General features: G+C 43.5%; 2 protein-coding genes across 2 annotated transcripts in view; both read left to right on the top strand.

Moving 5' to 3' along the window:
* Nucleotides 1–10,446, top strand: part of LOC124145786 (cell surface hyaluronidase-like) — a 53,738-nt gene extending 43,292 nt beyond the window's left edge. Inside the window, exons 28-35 of the mRNA XM_048386450.1 lie at nucleotides 2,782–2,880; nucleotides 3,394–3,545; nucleotides 3,774–3,876; nucleotides 4,154–4,228; nucleotides 4,737–4,769; nucleotides 5,100–5,184; nucleotides 6,193–6,296; nucleotides 10,102–10,446. Coding sequence (XP_048242407.1) covers nucleotides 2,782–2,880; nucleotides 3,394–3,545; nucleotides 3,774–3,876; nucleotides 4,154–4,228; nucleotides 4,737–4,769; nucleotides 5,100–5,184; nucleotides 6,193–6,296; nucleotides 10,102–10,322 — 872 coding nt within the window. The 3' untranslated portion in view covers nucleotides 10,323–10,446. The remainder of the gene's footprint in view (nucleotides 1–2,781; nucleotides 2,881–3,393; nucleotides 3,546–3,773; nucleotides 3,877–4,153; nucleotides 4,229–4,736; nucleotides 4,770–5,099; nucleotides 5,185–6,192; nucleotides 6,297–10,101) is intronic.
* Nucleotides 10,447–14,539: 4,093 nt separating this feature from the next.
* Nucleotides 14,540–19,822, top strand: part of LOC124145785 (cell surface hyaluronidase-like) — a 34,220-nt gene continuing 28,937 nt past the window's right edge. The window contains exons 1-8 of the mRNA XM_048386451.1: nucleotides 14,540–14,735; nucleotides 14,886–15,052; nucleotides 15,469–15,613; nucleotides 16,306–16,482; nucleotides 17,652–17,888; nucleotides 18,554–18,658; nucleotides 18,952–19,145; nucleotides 19,478–19,550. Of these exons, the coding sequence (XP_048242408.1) occupies nucleotides 14,549–14,735; nucleotides 14,886–15,052; nucleotides 15,469–15,613; nucleotides 16,306–16,482; nucleotides 17,652–17,888; nucleotides 18,554–18,658; nucleotides 18,952–19,145; nucleotides 19,478–19,550 (1,285 nt within the window). The 5' untranslated portion in view covers nucleotides 14,540–14,548. The remainder of the gene's footprint in view (nucleotides 14,736–14,885; nucleotides 15,053–15,468; nucleotides 15,614–16,305; nucleotides 16,483–17,651; nucleotides 17,889–18,553; nucleotides 18,659–18,951; nucleotides 19,146–19,477; nucleotides 19,551–19,822) is intronic.

The following is a 19,822-nucleotide window of genomic DNA, read 5'->3' on the forward strand; positions in this document are numbered from 1 at the left end:
CAATGTTCTATAAATGCCGCGAGCCACCGCAAGCCTCCAATGTTCTGTACAAGCCGCGAGCCTCCAATGTTCTCCACTGTTCTGTACCTGCCACGAGCCTCCAATGTTCTGTACAAGCCGCGAGCCTCCAATGTTCTATAAATGCCAAGAGCCACCGCGAGCCTCCAATGTTCTGTACATGCTGCGAGCCTCCAATGTTCTATAAATGCCAAGAGCCTCTGCAAGCCTACAATGTTCTGTACATGCCGCGAGCCACCAATGTTCTGTACATGCCGCGAGCCACCAATGTTCTATAAATGCCAAGAGCCTCTGCAAGCCTCCAATGTTCTGTACATGCCACGAGCCACCAATGTTCTGTACATGCCGCGAGCCACCAATGTTCTATAAATGCCAAGAGCCACCGCGAGCCTCCAATGTTCTGTACATGCAGCGAGCCACCAATGTTCTGTACATGCCGCGAGCCTCCAATGTTCTTTAAATGCCAAGAGCCACCGTGAGCCTCCAATGTTCTGTACATGCTGCGAGCCTCCAATGTTCTATAAATGCCAAGAGCCACCGTGAGCCTCCAATGTTCTGTACATGCTGCGAGCCTCCAATGTTCTATAAATGCCAAGAGCCTCCAATGTTCTATAAATGCCAAGAGCCTCCAATGTTCTATAAATCCCAAGAGCCACCGCGAGCCTCCAATGTTCTGTACATGCTGCGAGCCTCCAATGTTCTATAAATGCCAAGAGCCACCGCAAGCCAGCAATGTTCTGTACATGCCGCGAGCCTCCAATGTTCTATAAATGCCAAGAGCCTCCAATGTTCTATAAATGCCAAGAGCCACCGCAAGCCTCCAATGTTCTGTACATGCCGTGAGCCTCCAATGTTCTATAAATGCCAAGAGCCACCGCGAGCCTCCAATGTTCTGTACATGCCGTGAGCCTCCAATGTTCTATAAATGCCGCGAGCCACCGCAAGCCTCCAATGTTCTGTACATGCCGCGAGCCTCCAATGTTCTATAAATGCCGCGAGCCACCGCAAGCCTCCAATGTTCTGTACAAGCCGCGAGCCTCCAATGTTCTCCACTGTTCTGTACCTGCCACGAGCCTCCAATGTTCTGTACAAGCCGCGAGCCTCCAATGTTCTATAAATGCCAAGAGCCACCGCGAGCCTCCAATGTTCTGTACATGCTGCGAGCCTCCAATGTTCTATAAATGCCAAGAGCCTCTGCAAGCCTACAATGTTCTGTACATGCCGCGAGCCACCAATGTTCTGTACATGCCGCGAGCCACCAATGTTCTATAAATGCCAAGAGCCTCTGCAAGCCTCCAATGTTCTGTACATGCCACGAGCCACCAATGTTCTGTACATGCCGCGAGCCACCAATGTTCTATAAATGCCAAGAGCCACCGCGAGCCTCCAATGTTCTGTACATGCAGCGAGCCACCAATGTTCTGTACATGCCGCGAGCCTCCAATGTTCTTTAAATGCCAAGAGCCACCGTGAGCCTCCAATGTTCTGTACATGCTGCGAGCCTCCAATGTTCTATAAATGCCAAGAGCCACCGTGAGCCTCCAATGTTCTGTACATGCTGCGAGCCTCCAATGTTCTATAAATGCCAAGAGCCTCCAATGTTCTATAAATGCCAAGAGCCTCCAATGTTCTATAAATCCCAAGAGCCACCGCGAGCCTCCAATGTTCTGTACATGCTGCGAGCCTCCAATGTTCTATAAATGCCAAGAGCCACCGCAAGCCAGCAATGTTCTGTACATGCCGCGAGCCTCCAATGTTCTATAAATGCCAAGAGCCTCCAATGTTCTATAAATGCCAAGAGCCACCGCAAGCCTCCAATGTTCTGTACATGCCGTGAGCCTCCAATGTTCTATAAATGCCAAGAGCCACCGCGAGCCTCCAATGTTCTGTACATGCCGTGAGCCTCCAATGTTCTATAAATGCCAAGAGCCACCGCGAGCCTCAAATGTTCTGTACATGCCGTGAGCCTCCAATGTTCTATAAATGCCAAGAGCCTCTGCAAGCCTACAATGTTCTTTAAATGCCGCGAGCCACCGCAAGCCAGCAATGTTCTGTACATGCCCCGAGCCGCCAATGTTCTGTACATGCCGCGAGCCTCCAATGTTCTATAAATGCCAAGAGCCTCCAATGTTCTATAAATGCCAAGAGCCACCGCAAGCCTCCAATGTTCTGTACATGCCGTGAGCCTCCAATGTTCTATAAATGCCAAGAGCCACCGCGAGCCTCCAATGTTCTGTACATGCCGTGAGCCTCCAATGTTCTATAAATGCCAAGAGCCTCTGCAAGCCTACAATGTTCTTTAAATGCCGCGAGCCACCGCAAGCCAGCAATGTTCTGTACATGCCCCGAGCCTCCAATGTTCTGTACATGCCGCGAGCCTCCAATGTTCTGTACATGCCGCGAGCCTCCAATGTTCTGTACATGCCGCGAGCCTCCAATGTTCTGTACATGCCGCGAGTCCCCAATGTTCTGTACATGCCCCGAGCCTCCAATGTTCTGTACATGCCCCGAGCCACCAATGTTCTGTACATGCCGCGAGCCTCCAATGTTCTGTACATGCCGCGAGCCTCCAATGTTCTGTACATGCCGCGAGTCCCCAATGTTCTGTACATGCCCCGAGCCACCAATGTTCTGTACATGCCGCGAGCCTCCTATGTTCTATAAATGCCGCGAGTCTCAAATGTTCTGTACATGCCGCGAGTCTCCAATGTTCTGTACATGCCGCGAGCCTCCAATGTTCTATACATGCATCTGTTATTGCAGCGATGGTTGTGAGACATGGCTACCGATGGGATGACCGTTCTTGGCGAGATGCATACCGCTACCTGTGTCAGCTCCCTCTCAAGCAAACCACATCATTTGGTGAGGCAGTTCTGCCATGGGTTGTTCCTCAGACATTTCGTTGCTTTTCATTGGGATCTCTTGTCCAGATTATTTGCATCCGGCTGTGATAGAGCCGGGTTCTTTCTTACGTCATGAAACAATATTCATCCCATTCATCTCATTGTAATTCGTTAATAATTAGAAACACAAGCTTAACCTCCATAGGCGAAGTGTTGCCCGCATTGAGAAGAGTAATTACCATAATTCCTTTGCGTGATCGACATGCACAGATGTCTACATGTACATACATTAATGAGAAGATCCCATGTAAGGCTGTTACGTGATCGACATGCACAGATGTCTACATGTACATACATTAATGTGAAGATCCCATGTAAAGCTGTTTCGTGATCGACATGCACAGATGTCTATATGTACATACATTAATGAGAAGATTCCATGTAAAGCTGTTTCGTGATCGACATGCACATATGTCTACATGTACATACATTAATGTGAAGATCCCATGTAAAGCTGTTTCGCTTTAACCAGAGAGCTGCGGACCTAACGGTGCCGGACACAGACTGGGCAGTAACGGCAAGTGCTACCTCATCCTCAACACCAAAACTAACTACGACACAGCAGAGTACCAATGTTTAACTCGACAGGGAGTGCTTCCGACCGTCACAGATGACGTCACACAGGTTTGGAACAATGCCATTCAATATTGGCTTCAATGATAGGCTATTCAGCTGTGTAATTATAACATTTGATTATTTCAAGAAAACTCATGATTGATGCAAATTATTTAAACGGTTTTGCCAAATTTATGATCCATTAAATGATAAATACAAACTTGGTGATGTTACGATTGTAGTGCAAACAATAAATCCGTTTTTACAAGAGTATTAGTGTTATCGTGTATGTTAAAGCGTGAGATTCGCAACCTGCTGCTGATGTTTGGCGACGACATTAGCTACTGGACCGGCGAGGCTGTCAAGGTCGACGGCGATAAAAGACGGGACACTTTCTATGGTAGGGAGACGCAAAGATGCACGGCTGGTTGATACCTCTTTGTTGAGGACATATTAGGGTACTTCAATAATGCTGAGCAGTGGTAGCTATGGATGCAATGTAAGTGTTTCCATAGTGACCATACACGAGGACGAGCCGGGTGGTGGTATGAACAGGATGCACCAGTGTAATTTACCAGTTTGTCGCAAGTGTACGAGGTATTATAGAATTTGGATTTAATGTATCTCATATAAACGTTAGATATTCTGAATATTTGAATGTTTTCTTGTGTTCCTAGTGCTGACACTCACCTCCTTGTTCAACAAGAAACACGCCTCTGGCAAAACGAGGAAAGGCACCCTTTGTCTTCTTGGTTGGTATACCTTCCCTCATAGCTTTATATTTTACTTTTTGGTAAAAATATAGCTTTATATTCTACTTTTTGGTAAAAATATAGCTCATCTGCAAAGAGACGGTAAATAATGACTGGTTGGCTACAAGCGTTGACCTTGTTTGTATGTTAACTTACCTCAAGGCGTGAGTTCGGTGCTCGTGCCATCAACACCTGGTTTTCTGTCCAGGACATTTATGATACTATTAGGCCGTCGTGCTGTAGCTTGACTATTGTTGAGAGTGGCGTTGAACAATATTCACCTTGTCACACCAACTGCCTTGTCGCTCAGAATTCTTTGTATGGATGTACAGCTTACATATGTATGAAGTATATATTACATTTTCACACATATCGTAAATTATAGAGTGCCTTATTCAATCACCTTTCACACTGTTTTGAGAAAGAGATAGATCAACGTTTCCCAAATTAACCAGTGGCTGAGTGTATCCTTGTCGCGTGACATCATTGTGTACCTTGTTTGTTTCAGAATCTTCTAAATCTACCAGCGAATGTCCCTCAGGTAGATGCAAACTCTTAATGTTCAAAAATGGGTATTTTCTATTCACTATGAAGGCTATGAGCTACTGAAACTAACCTTTTTTCGAAAACATATTTATTAACCCTTGTGTACACAAAGTAACGCATTAGTTCAAAATACGAAACAAATGTTAGCTTGATTTTTGCCATTAATCGGCCGTACGTGTTCACTGTACTTTCAAAAACATGAAGATCCCTGGAACGAGGAGACGTGCATTAAGGATACCCATATAAACTGAACCAAACCGATGGTGAATATACATGTATGTCCACTGTTTGATTCACGTGACCCAGTTTTTGTGGTAATCCACAGCTTGGAAGAAACACGCAGGCTCCTGCTACCTGTACACCGGCAAGACCGCGTCCCACTACGACACCGTGGCCGCTCTGTGTAACCAGTAAGTCCTCCTGTAGTAAAGTTCCCGTGGCCTCTCTGTGTAACCAGTAAGTCCTCCTGTAGTAAAGTTTCCGTGGCCTCTCTGTGTAACCAGTAAGTCCTCCTGTAGTAAAGTTTCCGTGGCCTCTCTGTGTAACCAGTAAGTCCTCCTGTAGTAAAGTTTCCGTGGCCGCTCTGTGTAACCAGTAAGTCCTCCTGTAGTAAAGTTTCCGTGGCCTCTCTGTGTAACCAGTAAGTCCTCCTGTAGTAAAGTTTCCGTGGCCGCTCTGTGTAACCAGTAAGTCCTCCTGTAGTAAAGTTTCCGTGGCCTCTCTGTGTAACCAGTAACTTCTGCTGTAGTAAACAGTGTCCGTGGCCGCTCTGTGTAACCAGAAACTTCTACTGTCGTAAACAGTGTCCGTGGCCGCTCTGTCTAACCAGTAACGTTTACTGTCGTAAACAGTCTCCGTGGCCGCTCTGTGTAACCAGTAAGTCCCCCTGTAGTAAACAGTGTCCGTGGCTGCTCTGTGTAACCAGTAACTTCTATTGTACTAAACAGTGTCCGTAGTTGCTCTGTGTAACCAGTAAGTCCCCCTGTAGTAAACAGTGTCCGTGGCTGCTCTGTGTAACCAGTAAGTCCTCCTGTACTAAACAATGTCCGTGGCTGCTCTGTGTAACCAGTAAGTCCTGATGTAGTAAACAGTGTCCGTGGCTGCTCTGTGTAACCAGTAAGTCCCCCTGTAGTATTCAATGTCCGTGGCTGCTCTGTGTAACCAGTAAGTCCCCCTGTAGTATTCAGTGTCCGTGGCCGCTCTGTGTAACCAGTAAGTCCCCCTGTAGTAAACAGTGCCCGTGGCAGGATGTCAAACGCTAGATTGTCTGGTCCCTTTTTTTTACAAAGATATTGCTGGAATATTGTGGAGTGACAAATAAAACCTCAGTTAGTTGACCTGAGTGTTTTGACAACGAACACATGATAGAAATTTCATAAAATCGTGTGTTCTTCATTCTATCCCACTTCTGTCAACAGGGGCGACAGCAACATGGTGACTGTCCACAGCAAGACTGAAAACGACTTCGTCTACAACATGGTGAAGGACTTCCACAAGGGAGAGGAGAAGGACGTCCTCATAGGTAACTATTTTCTTTATGCATGCATACCTACTTCATAGTGACAGGGTCTGGTGATCAGGAACCAGTGTTGACATCAGGTCATACATGACATTCGTGGTTCACCAGCTCAGTTCTTGACATAGGCGGGCGGTGGGGTTGCCTTGTGGTTAAAGTGTTCGCTCGTCATGCCGAAGACCCGTGTCCCCCGCCGTTATATTGCTGAAATATTTCTAAAAGCGGCGTGAAACCAAACCCACTCACTCTTGGCACAGGCGCTACTAGAGAGGTTGCCACATAGACCGGGTGCCACATAGACCGGGTGCCACATAGACCGGGTGAGAACGGAGTTCCCCAGAAGGTCCAGAATGATGATCAGTGATGTGTGTCCTGTGTGTTGTTCCGCCCGCTGGCTCATCCAGATGTGGCTAGGGCCACAATTCTGTAGGGCATTCACCCTTAGTACGGGGGATTGGTGGCTCAGTTTTCTGAGGTGCCGAAACATTTATATATCTGAAAAGATTTGCCATCGAGGTTTTTGTTGAAGATAGAGGATATTTCATGTGTCGATAGAAACATGACACACGGAACATCCTGTTTATTATATCCTTTTTTGTGCAGTAATTATTACAAATATAACAATTTGAAACGTAAATTCTCCCTACCTAACACGCAGAGACGTTTCACCACCCCTTGTAACTGCGGTTTAAAAAAGTAGTTCCGAGTTTTAAAAAAAAAAATAGAAACATTTTTAAGAGAATAACGATGGGCAATAAGCGATATTAACTCCATAAATGGCCTATCACTATGTTGCCTTGTCACAGTGGAACTAACTTTAAAAGGAAGTCAACAGTTTGTGTACGGGCCAGACACATACGATAAAGGGAGGACAGTTCCGGGAAGGTAACTCCTGTATGACAATAGTTCCATCAAAGGGTTATGTTCACTGCAATGAAAATGTAACATTTCAGAAAACTTTCACACTGAAGTATGAAATAGATAAATCCGGTGGGGAGGGAAGGGTATGATGACAAGTTTTGAGGGCTATTACAATTTTCAACAAAAACCGAGAAGTGCTTTCTCCTACTTATACACACTGTCGAAACAACATTTGTTAATACTTGTTTAAAACATGCATCATGTATATAAAACTGAGTCGCGACTGTCTAAGGAAACACTCGTAAAATATATCTGTCCAGGAGATATACGCCAAACATGGCATCTGTGGACTTTGGTTAGAGTCCCTGACTTCTGAATTGGAGGTACAAAGTTCGTTTGACTCCAAATGAGAACGATGAATTGCAAAATAACTCGAAATCCAGAAAAGAGTATGAAACATCAATACGGTACTTGACCATGAATACCCTGTACCCAACAAAATCTGAATTTTGTTTATTTAAGACCCATTACGGATGAAGTTCTTTAAGAAACTATCATGTAATTTTGTATAGAAATGTGTACATGACACGTAGGGGGACAAACCGTGGAAGGCACAGCGGAAGCACGGTCTGCACGTGCTACAGTGACCGTGTTCATTCAATGACAAGATGCGCTACTCAGCAGATGTTAAACAGTTGATGTTGAATGCGTATGATTTCTATGGAAGTGAAGCAGAAAGAGCAAAGCCTTTTTATGCAATTAATACATTCTTGAAACGAGCTTCAAAAGCTCTTGGTATGTCCCCTCAGAAACTGAAAAATGTTGTTAGTCGACGAGATACAAAGAGTCAGGCCAAGGAGGTAGGGAACATGTCAAAACCACGCAAGGTTGATAAATTAGACAGTTTTCAGAGGGATCAAGTCAGACGTGCAATTGTTAAACTGCACTCAGAAAATAAGTACCTGTCCCTAAGAAACACCTTGAAACTGACCATGATTTACGTGTTACAAAATACAAACTATGGCAGCTGTTGCATACATGTGGTTACAAATACAAAAAGAAAACTGGAGAAAATAGGGCTGTGTTGTGTGAACGGTCTGACATTGTTCGTCTCCGAAATCATTACCTTCGTACCATCAAGCAGAAACGTGAAGAAGAATATGAGCCCGTCTTCTTAGATGAGACATGGGTAAATGCATCACACACAGCCAGCAGTCAGTGGGTACCCAGTGGTGACTGTAAGGAGTCTGGTAGAAAGTTACCAATGGGAAAGGGTGAAAGACTCATAGTTCTCCATGCTGGTTCTGCTAGTCAGGGTTTTCTCCCAGACTGTGACCTCGTCTTTAGAGCCAAGGCCAAAGACAACAGGGACTACCACACAGAAATGAACGGCAATGTATTTCTGGAGTGGGTGAAAGATAAATTAGTCCCTGCTTTGCCTACCAAGTCTTATCATGGACAATGCACCGTATCATAGTGTGCAGGATCCAGAAAGCAAGACGCCAACCTCTAATAACCGTAAAGGAGACATGGTTACTTGGCTGCAACGGAGGAACATTACCTTTTCTTCTCGAGCGACGAAACCACAGCTCTATGAAATCATCAAAACTATGAAACCTGACCCCGTGTATAAAGTTTACAGTTACATCAAGGGTCAGGGTCATGCTGTCTTACGACTGCCACCTTATCACTGCGACCTGAATCCAATCGAGTTGGTATGGGGCATCGTCAAGGGTGACGTTGGACGATCGAACAGAACGTTCAAATTACGAGACGTTGAACAACTCGTAAAGGAATCCCTTGGTCGGGTAACAGTAGAAACATGGAGGCGGTGTGTGTCCACAGTCGTTGAGTAGATAGAGCCACGTTATTGGTCACGAGCTGGACTACGGCCAGCAACAGTCCAACCTATAATAGTGGCAGTCGGTTCAGGCACCAGCAGTTCCGACGACGAGATCTATGGCATGAGCGAGTCAGATTGCGACTGAAATTATCATGAGACGGCCCCTCTAACGCTCAGTCATTTCCCCTACCACAGAACGTGCAGTGCATGCGTGCTTTGTTTGTCCCCCCTACGTGTCATGTACACATTTCTATACAAAATTACATGATAGTTTCTTAAAGAACTTCATCCGTCATGGGTCTTAAAATAAACAAAATTCAGATTTTGTTTGGTACAGGGTATTCATGGTCAAGTACCGTATTGATGTTTCATACTCTTTTCTGGATTTCGAGTTATTTTGCAATTCATCGTTCTCATTTGGAGTCAAACGGACTGTAGTTGGTTTGATTTCCGTCATTCATAATAAAAAACTTTCAACTCTTGTCTTTTTGTTTTAGAACATGGGACGTCTGAAACACTAAGTTCAAACTTATCTAACTTATCAGGTCTTACGAGCAAAAAGTAAAACTTACTTAGACCGGGAGCTTATGACGCAAATACATGTAGCGTCCAAAAAGAATGGTCAATATCCGTGACAGGTTTATAAGCAGAGTTACGTACCTTACCTGTAATAATCGCAGTACGTGTGTTCGAATCCCATTAGTACCCCGTTGTGATGCTTGGCGTGGCCGCACCATATCAAATTTCCCGAGATTCAATAAATGATTAACCGATTTCGTGGGTTTTCCGGCCACATTGTGCTGACACTCCGTGATAATCGTTTTTCTAATTGAAATAGTGTTCAAAGCGGCGAGACGCTCAACTACGTTCAACTACACCTAATAATCAGTTTCTTCACTGAAATGTGTGAAGCCCATTTCTGGTGTCCCCCGCCGTGATATTGCTGGAATATTGCTAAAAGCGGCGTAAAACCATACTCACTCACTCCTTCACTGAACATCTTCGTTATATCCAGTGACAAGTATTTATAATGCACAGGAGTATATAGTGTATTTGTATGTTTATTGTAGTGCCTGGTATCTGACGTAATTTTAACACTGTTCCCAGGTTACCGGTACCGCAGTGTGTTCGACAAGTTCACCTGGCTGGACGGATCGGACCCCGTCTACGAGAACTGGAGCGACGGACATGGCATGTCTGGACTGACCGGTGGCTACTGTACGAAGATATGTTACCATGACAACAAGATCACGTGGCGAAATACAGCTTGTACTGGTTCAAAGTATGCGGCCGTGTGCAAGATGACATTACGTCCCACCCCGACTTGAGAAAAAAGAGGGGCAATACGTTCCAACGTCCACATCAAACTGTATATAGATGTAGTATGTTTGTCTTGATTCAACAATTGGGAGTGGTCAGATATTTCACTGGAAATAAAACTTTAAAAAATCATTTTTAGAAATGTTATACCTACAATGACAAATTGCAATGATGGCCAGGTCATCACTGTATGGTTAAACTTTAAACTTTAATACCGCCTCGCACCACGATAATCGTCACACCGCCTCACATCACTGATGCAGAACACATCTTGATAATCGTCTTACTGCCTCACATCACTGATGCAGAACACATCATGATAATCGTCTTACTGCCTCCCATCACTGATGCAGAACACATCATGATAATCGTCACACCGCCTCGCATCACTGATGCAGAACACATCATGACAATCGTCTTAACGCCTAACATCACAAACCTATGGTTGTGGGTTCGAATCCCGGTCCGCCCCGATTATGATTCCAGGATTGTCAGCACCATACCCGTGCTGGCGGGTATCCCCGAAGTGGTAAAACACATTAAGCTGATATAACTGGAATAATGTTAAAAACGGCGTTAAACACAACTCTCACTCACTGATGCATAACAACATCATGATAATCGTCATACCGCCTCACATCACTGATTAACACATCACTGATGCATAACAATAACTGTGGATGCTGATAATTCTGGTGAACGAGGAAAAGATCGCACTAATGTGTCGCTGGGATGTCCCCATGGTCTGTCGAGCAGTTTCTGTAGCAGTAACAAAGCGATCTTGAAGATGATGTCGCACAATCTGACGATCCTGACGTCGGGTGGTGAGCCTTGGTCTTCCACTACGTGGTCGGTCATCTGTAGTGTTGGTGGTCTGGTACCGTTGCTGGAGCCTGTATATGGTCCTTACGTAGATTTGAAATGCATTGGCTACTTGTCGGTCAGTTTGTCCAGCTTGCAATTGTCCAAGGGCTTGGTGTCGCTGATTTCTTGTCAATCTTGGCATAGGTAGCAATTCAATAACGATTGAATTATATCCGATCTCGGTGGATTTTTGTAGGGCAAGAAATGTGGGAACTCGCGTGCATCAAGTTAATTTGGCCATTACCGTAATTCGTTTGGGCGATCGGTTTTATTGTCAACTGCTTTGTTTTTTTATCATCAAATTTCATTTTTCAGGACATGGTAATATTAAATTTGAGAAACTTTGCCAAAAATTACCCAGATATTTAAATGACAACTTTTCATGCAATGTTACTTGGGTTGACGTTTCTTTTGCGGTTCAGCATCCCGAGTCCGCGACAGTATTGAGGCCATTTGTAAGGAAAGTGTGTCCTGCGTCACGTGATTAGCAGCAGGAAGAATCGCTGGAGAGACACAGAAAGTGATTCACTGTTGTCCTTTTCACTTTGTTCATGAAATATGTTAAATGAAATCAACAAACATATTTAGCAAACCACTGCTCCTTGATAAGGATGAACGCAACTTGATATATACTGAACCAAATTAAAAACTTCACAATCCTAAAATGTTAACATTTTGACCAGTTATCATTGTGGGCCCTTATTGTGTATTTAAACAGTAATGGCCACGTATTGTCTTCAGATAACACCCGTTTTTGTGCAGGTGAATCGATCAAAATCATGTGCACAGCACTATAGTGGCAAAAGTGTATGTACAGAACGATGTTTTATATTACACACAAGTGAGTTCATGTGTTAAATAAAACACGATCAACGGCTTGTCAGGTGAAATGAAAACTTAACATAGTAAGAGACAACGCACAACGCAGTATCTGTGACGTCATAATGCGTATGACGTAACGGTTAGCGATGGAGGGAAACCTAGACAAAGGCCAAAGCCAACATTTCTACGTCACAATGCTTTCGACGCCATAGTTAGTGACAATAGTGGGAGGTGTAAATACATTCATCAGTGCACAAATATACATTGAACTACACAGGGAAGGTTATAAAATAATAATTTTGAATTAAGTTAAGGTTTCAAAATCCTATCCTATTTAGGCTGTGAGTTTACGCGTAGATAAGTTTCACTTTTGCTGTAAAATTATAAGATTGACTTTTATAAGACGCCACCATATTTTTGTTCGAGATTTTATAGTTTTTTTTTAAATCACCTACCACCTGTCGAATCACAAACAATCTGTCCCGAGTGAATGAACTATGACAACTGACCAATCGTCATTAAGAATAGCTAAAATGTGCATGCGCAAATTTCCTAAATGCTTGTCACAGGTTGTCTAGAAATGGATACTTATTTTGACATCTATTCTACAAATACTGAAAGCTCTTTAATCAACACCTGAGATCCTAAATGGCTGCTTTCCCAGAGAGTTTACCTTACACCTGAATATTCTGAATAGAAGTTATCATAACGTTTAGTTTTCAGAGTATTTCGTAGAATATTTCACAAACAATTTATATTTTAACAAAAGGAACTTTTTTGTGAATATCGCTCCAGAATAGATCGAAGCAGTTAGATGATATACGTCGGCTTCATGCATGATAGTAACAGTTATGTCCTTTTATCATAATTGTAAAAGAAATGATCAAATCCATGTGGATGCCACTATCTTATCTCCATCATCAACCTTTCTGCAATAAGCAGATTATGACACAGTCCACTGTTATCATCGACTCTCGCTCGCAGCCATGGTCGCTACTTCGCGGAATCAGTCATATACAAACACCTGGTTGACGAAACATCATGGCGACAGTCCTATGTCTCTCCCTATGTTACACAACACCACAAGGTGTCATCATAACTCCAACAATGATACGTCCTCAGATACCGGTTATCACTCTATGATCATCGTCCTCAACGGCCTTAACGCCATCGGCAACAAACAACAACCGGCGACATCAATAAAACCTAAAACAATTGTCATAATCTAAAGAACACCCATCAATGTGGAAAAGCACAAACTATAATTAAATAGTATTTCATGAGTTTCTAGGGATACATAAAATATTTTGTTTCCTTAAATTAGAAATTGCTCCTCCCTGGGTTTTGCCACAATTGAACTGTAGACTCTCCTTAAAACTCGGGGTGCAAGGTAAGCAGGGGACAACAGGTAGCCAAGTAGTCTAAGCAATATAGGCCTGACCAGGCCCTATTGTCATGGATTCGTATCTCATATGTGTCGTCATTCTGCTTATTGGTTTGTCGGTTCCAAACATGATACACGTCTAATTCATGGGTCCGATCGGGCGTTCCTTCAACATTTAGCTGACATGCCGTGATATACCTCTAGATCAAACCCGCGCAAAACTACCCCCTGCTGACACGCTGCGTCTATGTGTACAGAACCAAAGGTGACACAGGTAGACCACGCCCGGGGGGTATTATTGCGCTGCCGTGTGGGAGTACTTAAGATGTTTCATGATAAATGGGAGCTGGCACTTGGGTAACCCTTGCTATTACCTGAGGTAATTAGAAAGGCATCCTTGAACTGTGAGATCGCACTGATAAAACATTGATGGCTACAATAAATACAGTCAGATAGTGCCACCTGCGTCACATGAACGCCGGACATACGAGTATATATACAGTGACTGGTCAGTCCCTCACAACATCTTCGTCATGGTGACAACGATGAACGACGTTTGGTCATCTCGGACACTGGCTGCAGTGCTGACCCTGGTTTGTCTGGCGACAGTGGACGCTGGGTGTCCACACACGGACCCCGGTCTGAAGAGATGGAGCGATGCCAGCACGTGGGGAGGGACCAAGCCAGGGGGAGGCCAACAGGTGACTAAAGCCTAAGTGTAGCTTTTCATCCCTAAAGATGCCGAAATAAAACGAAATATTGTAACAACTGAAATATCCCAATATTACATGAAAAACAGAAAGATACTATTTGATATTAAAAAACCAGTATCCCATTCAGGTATATGTGTTATAATTTGAATTAAAACTTTGACCATATGATACGAAACACCACTTGTGATCCACAACGGATATGTGTTTCCACCGTGCTAATGATCAATCGGCTGGTTCAAACATTCTGCTATATTAAAGACCTTAAAACAATCCTGAAGCAAATAGTGTCTTGTTCTTTTATGTTATAATTGTTGTTTGGTTATTGTTATACATAATTATCTCTTCCTGTTTGAGTGACAGAGTGTTTGGGCCAAACTCAAAGTTTTGAGCTATGTACGGTAGTTATCTGTCTACACGAAATTATTCCTTACAGGTCACCCTGACATCGGGCATGCGCGTGCTACTGGACGAGTCCACTCCGTCCCTCGGGTCGATCACGGTGGAGTCTGGGGCCAGTCTTGTGTGGGACGACAGGGCTGACATCACACTCACCGTCAGCTACGTCCTGGTTAGGGGGGAGTTCCACGTCGGCAGCGACGACTGCAGATTCACCAAGAAAGCCAACATCGTCCTCACAGGTAGAGTATATTAACAAGTATATAGAAATAGCAGATTTACTACGAAAGCCAACTTCGTCCCTACAGGTACAGTATATTATCCAAACATGGTCTATTGAGACACACCACTAACGTAACAGATATTTAAATGATAACATCGATCTATTGCAGGCCTCAGCGACTCAACACTGAACGTTCCTGGTTTCGGCCGGAAGTTCATCGGTGTGGCGGCAGGTGGCGTTCTGGAGCTTCATGGCAGGGAGAAGACGTCATGGACGAAGCTGGCGACCTCCATCCCTGCTGCAGATCAGACGTGTGGAGTTGTCTACGATCACAAGGTGAGGTGCAAAGACAGTTGGACAATGTCCCTTTCGCCTTTCCATACAGGTCTTTGCAGCCAGTGTCATTGAATAAATATAAGTAATAGATTGAGGACTAGTGACAGAACTTTATCAGACAATACAAATCTGGAGGTGCATGTAACTCGAGCAGCACTATTGTATACATTGTATGGGTTTGGACTACTAAACATTTTCTGGTATATTACAATACATAGACGTAACCCCAAAGACAAACAAACATCGAACCAGAGGCATGTAGGCTACTTACAATATTGCCCTTGTGTACTAACTTACAGTTGTTAACTCGCACTCTGTAACTCATGTTGAGGCCTGAAGCCATTCTGTTGATTCCAACATGGTACATCCTTATAGTGTTGTCAGCTAGAGCTCTCCATGGTAATGTTCATCTACAGAACACGCCCTATCACGTTGAGAGCGGGATGGGGATTCACGTGGTGGTGTGGAACCTGGACGGGAGTCTGTACGACTTCGGCACCTTCTTCACGGGAGAGACCTGGAACACCGCCGCTGACAGTTTGTTCGTGGAGTTTCTCAGAAGTAAGTGAAATTTGCTTTCATTTATATACATCAGGTTAACATGTGAGCATACATGATCTCAATTTTTAGAAGATAAAAATATTGTTAAATTATACCACAAACACACGTTGCCTGTTAACATACATCTGAAACAGATGAAGGCAAGGGTTTGAATCCCTGTTGAAAGAGCATTTATACTCCTTTGTGGAAGGATGCTTCCTTTTCTCAAGTCAATGACTACATCGTTAGCATCACGGATAGCAACTAAGATTTTACGTACAGCAAACAACGCTTCATGCATTCACTTAATGACCAACAGAGGCTTGCGACTCACACACAAATCCCTAACTTCATATGTGGGAACAATGTAACTACTTACCTCGGCTCATGGATCTAGCTACCCAACCTCACATAGCCTCCGTATGGTCAACACATCACATTGTAAATAGTTATTATTATTATTATAATGGATATGTTGACTGAGAGTGTTGATAGAAATTTGCTTGTAACTCTTATTTAGAGGCATACTTTTTTGCGATTCCTTAAACAGTGCAAATACCTCCTGAAGACAACAGGGTCTCCGAACCATTAAGATATTGTTAGGGTGATAGACTGGGATTCATGTCCTGGCCGTGTTTGTGTAGCATCGTACTTACCCTCCTTCCTCCCCATGTAAACAGGTCAATTCAATACTATGTCAACATTCACTTCAGATATCCCCACGGATAAAGTTGTGGCTATCGGTGTGATGAGGAAACTGGGTGTTGAAGCAAGACCTGATTGGAACTGGGAGTCTATATATTCTGCTGTTGAGACACTGGGTGGACTGACACAGTCACAGATGAGGGATGTCATGGACACGGAGGCTTATGCCTTTATCACCATGACAGGTATGAGTGAGCCACGCCCCATTGTAACAGAAACCAAACAGTAACTTTATCATAGGTCTTAGCCGAAAGGTTTGCCATCAAATTTACGCTGCAGTTATGATTTTGATATATTTGACATGTAACACAGCTCTACTGCTGGAACCAAAATGGCGTTTTAAAGACTTGAGTCACACTGTCTCCCTTTAAGTTTTCTTAGAAACCACTTGTGCTGGAAATCTTAAAAGGACATATCAAACATTTCATGTGTGGAGTGATCACTAGTTCCGAAATTTGCAAGAGTCGAAGGATTTCCTTCAAAGACTTTGTATAGATGAGTAAGCATGTCCTGTTCTACTGGCAGCACCCGACACTCAAACAGAATTAGCAGAATAAGGTAGTTGTTTTGTTGCCAGACACCGCACAACACTACTCCTGCAATGCGAGGACGGCATACAAATAGAACAGACAATCAAGTGATGGACCACATATCTAATTACACGATAGCGCCTTTTCTGATTTTGATGAAACTCAAAACAATATAATTATTTTTTAATTACGCCAGCATGGATTCTGCTGCTTATAAGTAAAGAAAAAACGTTTTAAAGAAATATATTAGTTTGCAACACATCTCATTTGTCATTTGTACAGTAGGCTTGTCTAATAGATAATATATAACGTCAATACCAGAGAATAGCCAGTCCCCATCATATGCCGGTTCTGAAACAGTTGGGTGAAAAGGTAACATAGTGGTGTCAATTATATGAATGCATCACTGAAATGAAGTGATAACACCTGGTGTTCGCGTAAAGGGTAAGCATGCCCTACCCTACCGACAGCACCGTCACTTATACCTTTTGCAATAAACGTATGTGTATGTTGCCTCGCAGCTGTACTCAAGCGATGAGCCAGAACATTAAGTGACACGATTCACATTTACTGATTTTGTCATGTGTTACATGTCAAACATATCCTGTGTCAAACGTTCTTTTTGTAGTTGTCTCAGCATAACTGATACATGCTACTTAGCCCATGATGAAACTCGCGAACTTCAGTCCAAGTTTAACCATACCGCGTCTGTTTCAAGAATAGGTGCACACATTGTAATAACTGTATGTGGAAAGTCTGGATGGAGATCATACAACGTTGCACACAAACATAGCAAACTGACCTTACATAATAAACTGTCTCAGGAAACCCTGACGTCACAATGGAACAGCACAAGACCCTACAGGGTAATGCAAAGTACACAATCACTGAAGACGTTCACCTCACGCTCTGGGGAAGCAAACTCAAGTTCTTTGTTGAAAGTGCTGTCAGGATAGAGAACAACTGGAGGCTCCCACATGACGTCAACTTCCGGGTCTCATCAACTGATATCGCCTACCCAAAGATTGACGTCATCAATGACGTGTCTACATGGCAACCAGGTAAACCCAGTAGGACGTTTTACGTAATATAATATTGTGTCACGTTGAGTCCCTTTGTGTTTCTGACTGCATTGACTTCGTGAATGATATTGCCAACAAATTATTGGCACCAGTGCGTATGTTGACTGTTCCTCTTCAGGTGACCGTGTTGTGTTCACCTATGTACATACTGACTGTTCCTCCTCATTTGATCGTGTTGTGTTCACTTATGTACATATTGAATGTTCCTCTTCTGGTGATCGTGCTGTGTTCACCTATGTACATACTGACTGTTTATCTTCAGGTGATCGTGTTGTGTTCACCTATGTACATACTGACTGTTCCTCTTCTGGTGATCGTGTTGTGCTCACCTACGTACATACTGACTGTTCCTCTTCTGGTGATCTATGTGCTAACCTACGTACATATTGACTGTTCCTCTTCTGGTGATCGTGCTGTGTTCACCTATGTTCATACTGACTGTTTATCTTCAGGTGATCGTGTTGTGTTCACCTATGTACATACTGACTGTTTATCTTCAGGTGATCGTGCTGTGTTCACCTATGTTCATACTGACTGTTTATCTTCAGGTGATCGTGTTGTGTTCACCTATGTTCATACTGACTGTTTATCTTCAGGTGATCGCATTGTGTTCACCTATGTTCATACTGACTGTTTATCTTCAGGTGATCGTGTTGTGTTTACGTCTACGGACTTTGACTGGAAACAGGCGGAGGAGTTTGAAGTGTTTGCTTGTGACGACTGCGCCAGCAACCAGTTCCGGGTCAAAGGTCGGTTGAGCGTGGACAGTTGGTAAAACTGTATCCGTCAGTGTTGACACGAGTTGCTCATGTTAATTAAATACTTGTACGAGTTACATACCCAAGGGAAACTATGGAAGAAGTATCAAGGCGGGTAAATCGTTCACTTGTGTTGTATCAATTTTGATATTTGAGTTTTGCCTCACATACTGAAATAATTATCGGTTGACTACATGCTTCAAGCTGTTTTCGTCGTTGTCGCCGATTTCTTTCTATCCAACTTCCTGTTTTTAAAAAAATTGAACCATGTTTACTCTTTGTAGGAGAATTCAAGTTTCCGCACTACGGCAAGGTGTATGACGGAGTGGACATGAGAGGTGAGGTGGCACTGATGTCACGTGACTTCGTCATCGAAGGAGAGATGGAGATCGGATGTTACGTCACAGCAACAAACAGGGAAAAAGAAGAATGGTTGTGCTCTCTCTTTGATTTTGACCACTTCGGTGGACATCTAAAGGTAAGATACGTCATAGCTTGGTTCTGTTCCAATATCAACGACCATAATTACAGGCACTGTATTGGAATCAATGCCGTGCTGTCAACGTTCCTACAGATTGTTCTCAATGGTTTAACTTCATTGATCTGAACGAGTCAGTAAATACAAAAGAAAACAGGATGTGTCTGACGATTTGTATACAGTTTTGGCGTACCTTCCCTGACCTCCAATTACCTTCGACGGGGCTTCACGGTGCCGTCGTGGCATGGGATCATCTCGACAAGGACTTACGTTTACGACGGAGCAATTACAGTATCGTCATAAAGTACTGATGAATATGAACATTATTACAGGTGACAAAGGGCTTCAAGTCAGCTCACATCCAAGGCATTGAATTCTACCACATGGGACAGCAGGAGTTCACAGGTAACATTGGATACAAGTAATAACATGTCAGTAGGATCAACATGTCAACATGTTCTCATGAATGTCAAGAACAACAGATGTTTGGAGATGGTCATACTATTCTATTGTCTTCAAGAGTGAACTGTATACGTTTCGATGTCGTCAGATCTTGTTACAAAGACGTCCTCCTCTTTATTTTATTGTTCACATAGTTGCAACAAATATCAGCAACAATTAATAGCAATGCAGATGTGTAAGCATTAAACCATTCTGTTTATAACTGTATAGGGGAG

The sequence above is a fragment of the Haliotis rufescens genome, unplaced genomic scaffold (assembly GCF_023055435.1).
Source record: "Haliotis rufescens isolate VD_foot unplaced genomic scaffold, xgHalRufe1.0.p SCAF_6, whole genome shotgun sequence".
In the NCBI taxonomy this organism is placed as follows: Eukaryota; Metazoa; Mollusca; class Gastropoda; order Lepetellida; family Haliotidae; genus Haliotis; species Haliotis rufescens.